The sequence below is a fragment of the Anastrepha ludens genome, chromosome 6 (genome assembly GCF_028408465.1).
Source record: "Anastrepha ludens isolate Willacy chromosome 6, idAnaLude1.1, whole genome shotgun sequence".
Classification (NCBI taxonomy): Eukaryota; Metazoa; Arthropoda; class Insecta; order Diptera; family Tephritidae; genus Anastrepha; species Anastrepha ludens.
Genome location: NC_071502.1, coordinates 11,285,548 through 11,294,352, shown reverse-complemented (window position 1 = coordinate 11,294,352; position 8,805 = coordinate 11,285,548). Strand labels below are relative to the sequence as shown.

At 38.8% G+C, this 8,805-nt stretch overlaps 1 protein-coding gene across 2 annotated transcripts in view; it reads right to left on the bottom strand.

Moving 5' to 3' along the window:
* Window positions 1–693: 693 nt before the first annotated feature.
* The window catches only part of LOC128867338 (endoplasmic reticulum metallopeptidase 1), a 31,110-nt gene continuing 22,998 nt past the window's right edge, over window positions 694–8,805 (bottom strand). For both annotated transcript variants that reach the window (XM_054108472.1, XM_054108471.1), the window contains exons 6-15: window positions 8,627–8,747; window positions 4,655–4,809; window positions 4,173–4,556; window positions 3,904–4,084; window positions 3,658–3,842; window positions 3,449–3,592; window positions 3,258–3,357; window positions 3,091–3,193; window positions 2,745–3,027; window positions 694–1,081 (exon numbers count right to left, since the gene is read on the bottom strand). In XM_054108472.1, coding sequence (XP_053964447.1) covers window positions 914–1,081; window positions 2,745–3,027; window positions 3,091–3,193; window positions 3,258–3,357; window positions 3,449–3,592; window positions 3,658–3,842; window positions 3,904–4,084; window positions 4,173–4,556; window positions 4,655–4,809; window positions 8,627–8,747 — 1,824 coding nt within the window. In that variant the 3' untranslated portion in view covers window positions 694–913. The remainder of the gene's footprint in view (window positions 1,082–2,744; window positions 3,028–3,090; window positions 3,194–3,257; window positions 3,358–3,448; window positions 3,593–3,657; window positions 3,843–3,903; window positions 4,085–4,172; window positions 4,557–4,654; window positions 4,810–8,626; window positions 8,748–8,805) is intronic.

Genomic DNA, 8,805 nt, shown 5'->3' with positions numbered 1-8,805 from the left:
AGTTTCCAGAGAAAATGAAGTGAAAGGTCCTATATACCATGAAATACAAACACATCGCCAAAATTTATGAATGATAAAATCAAAAATTTCAAAAAACTACAGGGTTGTTTATATTCGACGGACCCATCTGCCAACTCTATATCTTTTGATTGAGACGTCAGATCGCTTAATGACATACCGCGTTGGGAGCGTCAGTCCAAGCAAATTTTTACCATGGAACAGTACACGCCATGCGAGCGCTCCCAAATTGTTGAAATTTTCATTCAACAAAAGAATTCAATAGTGAAAACTCAACGTGCGTATAAAAAATTAAATAATGTGAAAGGTGCGCCTTCTAAGAACACCATTAAACTTTTGTACGAAAGATTTTCTACTGGCGATGCTCTTTCTAATCCAAAGAGGCCAAATCAAAACCGACCAAGGCGATCGGATGAGAATATTGCTCTTGTACGAGCCAGTGTTGAGACGTCGCCAGGAACATCCCAAAATCACCGTTCTCAGCAGTTGGGCATTACTCGGACCACTTTACAACGAATTATCCGCATTAGTTTGAATTTATTTCCGTATAAGATTCAATTGACGCAAAGATTGTTGCCTGCGGACAAGCCTCGTCGATTGGAATGGGCCCAAAGAGTCATCGAAATCCATCGGGTCCGTCGAATATGGGCAACCCAATACAGAAAAACCAAGAGGTTTAATTTTTCACTTGTTTATTAAAAAATATTTGTCTACTAATTTATTTATTTTAGTAACCTATAATTTTACATAGAGTGAGAAATAAATAAAAAATTATAGCAAAACTATTCGCAAAACAATCAACTATGTTATAAGTTTGCTTAAGTAGATTTTGGATTGAAACACACACATACTCGTACAAATATATTATACATGTGCGCATAAGTTCAACTAGGACTTAGAACAGTCGCGTCTCATAATATGCTGGCCATGCTATTGCGTCTACATATTTGGGGAAACTGTTCAGGAACTTTTTGAAATCTTCCGTATGCGTGCTCTCATCATGATTCCAATGGCCCGCGATGCCAATTTGGAATATTGGTGAACTCCAATCCTCCGAGGGGTTCTGTGGAAGGGAAGAAAATAGTTTTTATTCTTAGTAATGATATTGTATTTGGCGGCAGAATTAATTAAACTTAATATTTAATTACACGGAAATTTAAAAATCGATTGATAATTACGTTAGCTTTCTATTGATTTTATTTGATGCGAAGCATATTGACATGAGTTGAGGTCATGCGATGTCTTAGCATATGATTCATTGATATGCACATCTAGCAATTGTGATGATGTGACGAAAGATCACATGCTATTTTGTCATATGATTCGTTGGAGAGTGGAATCATACGATGATTTCACCTCATTTGCACATTTAGTATTTGTGATGATGTGATAAAAAAGCACATGCTATTTTGTTGTTGCTGTTGTAGCAGCATAAACATTCCCCATACTTACATACGGTGAATGCTGCTGGAGTGACAGTCCTTGACCGGATATAAATCCGGGTCGTTTCGGTAACATAGAACTGACTGTCATGGAAACGACATGATATTTTGTCATATGATTCGTTGGAGAGTGAGATCATATGATGATTTCACCGCATTTGTTATACAGTGAGAGTGTTGGGAGAAAACCAGAGAGTTTAATAGTAGCAGTGTGACTGGCAGTTGTACTAACACAATAACACATCGTATTTGAACTGTCGGAGTATATACCAACAAAATATTAGACAAAAAATGCCTTATGATGCAAGGTTAAAACGTTGGGACGTATTATGGTTTTTTTATGTGGAGTTTGTTTCATGGCAGAAGTACACTCGGAGGTTTGCTTTGGGCTGTTGAAGGGCGAGAACTATTAAAACGAAAAAATTTCTAATTGGTAGATTCATGATTCATGGTCGGTATTTTGAACCTGTGCACTTTTGAATGGTAGTCACGCACCAATCCCGTTCGGCTATGGCGGCCGCCGTATAACTTCTTAGTGTGGAGAAATTCATTTATATGCTTGTAACATATTAGTGTTCCCCTACTATGGGGAATTTTCTTCTCCAGGGTTTCCTACATTGAGGTCTTCTTTGGGTAAAATTTTATTAGATAGACAATTTATAAGTACATTCGACATTCCTCGACATATTTCTCGGATTTATTGAGGCGGATTTGAAAATTAGAAAAAGTGTAATAAAAGTTAAGCCCTCATTGCGTTTTTTTTCTTCCTCTAGGCTTCAAATAGGGAACTTCAAAATCAAAAAGGTCACAAAACTGTTCCGAAAAGTATCTCTAATTGAAAAACACGCGTTATGGTGAAAAGTTCTTAACCGGGTTTCATCACAAGCAAGGATGATAGATACCAGGTTTGCTCGTTAGGTATGGTGTGAAAAAAAATTTTGAGCGGAACTTTGGATTCTACCTCATTCGTTTTGTATTTCACAACATTTAGCCTTAGCTTAGCAAAACACAAAACGAATGACGTCGGTATATCTGTCAAATTCGCTCAGAGCCGAATAACGGTTTGCTAGGTAATACATCTCTAAAAATCTTTTCACCATGCATCACAAGTAAAATTGAGGGTTACTCTCTAAAACATTGAGCGAATATAGTCCACTCAATATGAAGTTGTGACTAAAATTACTCTCTGCCAGGGCTCTCTGAGAGTGAGAAGTGTAAATGGAAATAATTTTCTGTCTCAAGTATTTCTTACTATTTCTTACAATTTTTAATTTTCTTACTCACCTCAAATTCCAATGTAAAATTCAATGGGCTACTATCCTTGCCGTATGAGAAATAAATGAAATACGGCGTATTCCAACCAAGTCGCAGTGGCGTATAATGGAATGACCAAGCGCTGACTTTGCGATCCTTTAAGGGGTTGATATATAAACCCATATGGTCAGGGCCACTCAACTCCAGCTTATAGCGAATTGACGTTTTACTCAATTGATCCTTGGAAATTAATTTCACTTGTGGCAATTTATCGAACTGGGGATCTGGACCAGGTATCCAAATGCTTGAGGCGCTGAAGCAAGAAAATTGAAATTACTTATCACACACATGAAATAGTTGGTTGTTTGCTACCTACCGCGCTTTATGCCAACGATGATTGTAAAGCGGCAGACCGCATAACATTTCCTCTTCGCAATCTTTGTCAAGGGTTTGAGCCAAAGACATGTTGAGTAACTGATCTGTCAGGTAGAGGGAACAACTGTTACTAGATATTAAAAGTAGGAGAGGTGTCAAGTATTTTACTTTTGACGGAATAAATGCGACGATCTTGCGGTAAGATGAAGTAGCCAGTCTCTAGGCGGCGTACAGCGTTAGTTTCATCGTGGAAGACGCGACGAGTGTGCTAAAAGTGATATGGAGAAATATTAGCTGGTAAAAGTTATGACCTTTTCTCACTGAAAACAGAGATTCGCAATAGTCTTTTTATTTTTTACCAGCACAGAGAAGCGTTGAACGTTGGTTGCTGGACGATATGGGAAGCCAATCGGGGTCACCGCGAGTATCAGGAAGAGGGCAGTGAATACGAGCAGTGAACAAATTATTGTCTTGGACTTGCGGAACAGATTCAAGACTGGAATCTAGGAAATTGAAAATCAAAAATCAAAGCCTTTGAGATGAAATCCGACTGAAGTTTGTAACTCACCATAAAACCACCAGTGAGTATACCCACACCAATTGTAAATCCGCAGATGATCAGATCAGGATTAACTCTGGCGCCAAACCGACCCGTCATTGGAATGAAGGTGACAAAGAAGCCGTGGGCCTGGTAGGCGTAGAATAGGAATGGCGGAATATTACAGATGATATGAGGAATAAGCCAAGGCAGTGCTGTGGTAAGGATTTCAAAGATTTGTCAAATGAAAAACATTAACTGCAGTGATTCACTTACATTTGTTGTGCAGTTTGGTGCTCAAGTTGACGATCAGCCCCAAAGTGTAGAATAGAACTGCAATCATGAGCATGAACGCGGAACGTATGCCGGCAATAGTAGCGATCAGCGTGACGAAAGCCAAGAAGAGACAATGGCAGTGCAGTAGTATTTGAACGCGATAGCCAAGCGGGAAGCGATCCTTAAAAAGTCAAATAAATTTCAATAGAATACTAATTACAATAGATTACTAATTTCAATAGAATAGATTAATCTGCAAATGACCTCACCTTCCCTTGCGATTTGAAGTATATCGCCGGTACAATGGCGAATCCGAAGAATAGCGGGCAGAAATACAAGCCCATAATCAGCCACGAGTTGGTGAACCACGTCATTGGCATGTGCAGTAGATCCAGTAAAACGGCCATCAAGAAGCAGAGCGCTGCTGCAGTGCTTACGGCGAGCACTTGAATACCGAAGAGAGTCACGGCACGATTTACGACTTTAACAAACTTCGTGCCCGTGCTGTGTGCCATTTGCTTAAAGGAATACGTACAGGTGATGATGGCGACTAAGGAGACGAATACATTCACAATAACGCCTTCAGTTTCGCTGTAAAATACCAGTGAATGGCCGAGCACATCGAAGAAGATTGTGTGACCTTCAGAGTAGAGCTAATGTACGAAAGTAAAAGTAGGGGAGGTGGGAAAAGTAATTAAAGAAGGGAAAAGTAAATTGTAGGCAAAAACATATTTATTAGATAGCTGCTTACCGAGGGATCTTCCAGCTCGGGTGCATTGGCGATTTCGCGTACCAGCGCGAGCACATTATCACCGGTATTCTGGAAGGTGCCACGCGGTACGATGTCTGGAACGTCGAAACGTGTGTGATAGACATATCCGTTGTACTGGTGCGCCATGTCTAGTCCTAAGAGTAGGGGAGCGAATTAGAATAAAATTAAAAAAATGAAAACATAGAAAAGATAGAAAGATTGAGTGGTTAAAACCGAAAGGGTGAGTTAGTTGTAGAGTTACAATGCAAGTTTGATCCCGAATTATGATTGACTAGGACAATTTTTTACTCTATAAACTCAAATTGCGCATATTAGTTACTTTTTGTTGGTGTTGGCATTGCTTTTGGTATTGGTATCAGTATTAGTATGGGTATTGGTATTGGTATTGGTATTTCTACTGACACTGGTATTGGTATTATTATTGGTATTGGTAATGATACTGGCACTAGCATTGGTATTGATATTTGTATTGGTATTAGTATAGGCTTTTATTGGTTTTTGTATAGGTATTGTCACTGACACTGGTGTTGGTATTGGTATTGGCATTGGTATCGGTATTACTATTGGTTTTTGTATTGGTATTGGTATTATTATAGGTATTGGCATTGGTAATGGTACTGGTATTGGTATTGGTATTGATATTTGTATATTTATTAGTGCTGGTAGTGGTATGGAGGTCAGTATTGGTATTGGTTTTGTTATTACTGGCACTAGTATTGGTATTATTGTAGTATTGGTTTTTATTGATTTTTGTATTAATAATGTTACTGACACTGGTGTTGGTATTGGTATTGGCATTGTTATTGGTTTAGTGTTGGCATTGATATTATTATAGGTATTGGCATTGGTAATGGTACTGGTAATGGTACTGGTATTGGTAATGGTATTGATATTTGTGTAGTTATTAGTATTGGTATTGTCTTTAGTACTGGTACTGGGATGGAGGTCAGTATTGACATTGGTATTGTTATTTGTACTGGTATTATTATTGGTATTGGTAATGGTACTAGCACTCGCATTACCAATTGTACAGGTATTGGTATTGATACTTGTATTGGTATTAGTACTGGTATTGAGATTTTTATAGGTTTTTTGTATTGGTATTGTTATTGATACGAGTACTGCTATTATTATTGGTATTGGTGTTGATATTGGCATTGGTAGTGGTGGTGATATTAGTATTGCCAATGTTACTGGTATTGTATTGGTATTGGTATCTGTTGGTATTGGTAGCAATATTTGGTCTTGGTATTTGTATTGATACCATTGTCCATATTGATCGATGACGCGGGTACACAATTTTTTTCAAAAGTAAAATCCATAATTTGATGGTGGGCTGCCAATTTTGCTAATATATATATATATAAATATATATATAGCTATTGAAAACGGCGTGAACACTTAAGGGGTTATACGCAGTTATGACTTTCAAAAAAATCGATTTTTTTATTGCATTTTTGTAAAGTACATATATTCAAAAGTATATGCACGAAATTTGAAGTAGATCTAAGCAATACTTTCGGAGTTATACCTAAATATGTAGAGATGCCTCGGCACGTTTTAAGGTAGGTATTGAAACTTTAAAAGTGTTTTTTTCAAAAGGCATTTTTCAAGTCGGTGTACACGATATCTCGAAAACGGCTTGTTTGATCGGTCAACCGTTTTAACTCAATCTTTAAAGATACATTTTCTAGTAATTAATCGTTCCTTTTGTAAATCTGATACTTATTTTCCATTTTATAATCAATTTACGGCCAAATTTTAACGTAAAAATCGAAATCATTTCTTTTAAAAGCTGCCATTTTGTGAAAATTCACTATTTTGATTAGCCGAACGATTAATTACTAGATAATCTAATCCTGAGTTACGATGTACACCGTAAATCGTCTTTTTTTAAAGGAGGTTCCAGAAATCGGCTGCAACGCGCTCTATAAGCAACATTTTCATAAGTAAAAGATTTTGTTACGTTCTTGAAGGATGCTTTTATAACCGCCAAAAATTTTCAAATTAAAATATTCTGAAGTTTCTTCAGGATAAATCCTTGACAACCCGTCTTTTATTTGCTTCATAACTGCGTATAACCCCTTAAGAAAGCCTTCTTCTATGTGGACTGGTCATCCTGGAACTTATTTGAGCGTGGCGAACGTCTGAGTGTATTTTATCAATGGAAAATCTTCTCATAAAAATTACCTGCCTTTCTGCGGCGGCGTACAACTTTAGAACCCTCGATTTGTGGGGAACATCAAGACGCACACCACAAATAAAAGGAAGAGCTCGGCCTGGACACCAACAAAGAGTGTAAGTGCCTATTTTATATGTACAGGGTTAGAGGTGAAAGTCGCGCTAGACACTTAAGGACATTATTACTTAAGCCTTTCGATTTTCGTGTTTAGAAATTATTTTAAAATATATTTTTTCTTTGCCGACATGTCTAATGTTATTTTAAGAGTCATAGCATTTTGCTTTTAGTTTCAATTAATAAAAATCAGCAATAAAATTTGAACGGAGCTCTGATAGTTAAAAATCGCTGCTTAGTAAATATATTGAATTTACGATTTTCCCCTAAGTATTCCCTACTTCTACATGGATGTACAACGCAGTGGTTTTGCCAATTTTAACGTATGGATGCCTGGTTTGGTAGGGAGGCCTTCGGAAGGGCTATAATATCACTAAACTGGGGAGTTTGCAAAGGACTGCATGCATTGGCATCACCGGAGCATGTAAAATGTGTCCCAGTGCTGCCTTGAGTGTCCTTTTGCACTTACTTCCCATCGACTTTTCCGTCATTTCCATCGCAGCTCAAAGTGCAATCAGGTTAAAAGAGATTGACCTCCGGAGACAACCTCTCAAGGGACATGGAAGGTCGTGCTAGAGCAGTCTTTCCAAATAGGCAGGATTCGATCGAGAGGAAAATCTGCATCGAAGCTTGCATATCTGTTGTTGTTGTTGTTGTAGCAAAAGCATTCCCCATACATGTACGGGGAGTGCTGCTAGAGTGACAGTCCTTAGCCGGATATATAGTAAATCCGTGTCGTTACGGTAACGTAGAACCGACTGTCCGGGGAACGGGCACCTCTGTTGTTGTTGTTGTTGTAGCAGCATAAACATTCCCCATACTTACATACGGTGAATGCTGCTGGAGTGACAGTCCTTGGCCGGATATAAATCCGTGTTGTTTCGGTAACGTAGAACCGACTGTCGTAGAACCTCTGTCTTCACTGACGGTTCCAAGATAGAATCGGGAGTCGAAGCGGGGGTTTCTCTAAATCAGCCTATTTATCTCCTTTAAACTGCGGAATACTGCTGGTGTTTTTCAAGCAGAAGTCTTTGCGATCCTGCAGGCATGCAAAATGCTTAGGGAACACAGGAGCGAGGGAGATACTAAGATTTTCTCCGATAGTCAAGCTGCGATCAAGGCTCTGACGACGTCATGGTGCAGAACGAAACTAGTAAACTGTGTTTACCAGTCACTGGACGATCGGTATACACGCGGTAAAAGCTAGGGTTACCATTTAACCCCCATTGCAGAAGCTGTGGGGGCCTTTCAGAGAAGGAGACTGTAGAGCATTTTCTCTGTTAATGTCCGGGTTTGGCAGCTAGACGACTAAGGTCACTGGGAGCTCCTCCCTTCGACAGCCTGGGGCAGTTATCCAACCTACATAAATCCAATCAATCTTCTCCATTATATCAACAGCTGTGGTTGGCTGTAGATATCTACCTGTTGGAGGTCTCATAATGGTATCAAAACGGCGCTTTAATGCTACTTGAGGAGTGCCAGGTGCACTTCAACCATTTTACCTACCTTATCTATCTTTCCCCTACTTCACAATTGTATGAGTATGTGTGTATATGCTTTCCCCTGAGTGTTCCCTACTTCACATGTACATAGATGTGTATGTGTCAATATGTTTCAGACTATTATTATTATTATCATGATTGTTTAGCACCTACCAGGCACACGACCGTGGTCACGGAATATCCTAAAATCAGTATCTGATGGTATAAACTGCCGCTGGAACATTTCTTCCGCCACCGTCGAGGCATATGGATGCATTACAGCACGACGATAATGCTGCGTAAATCAATAGAATGACGCCAATTAATATTGAATAAAATTACTTTCGCATTCA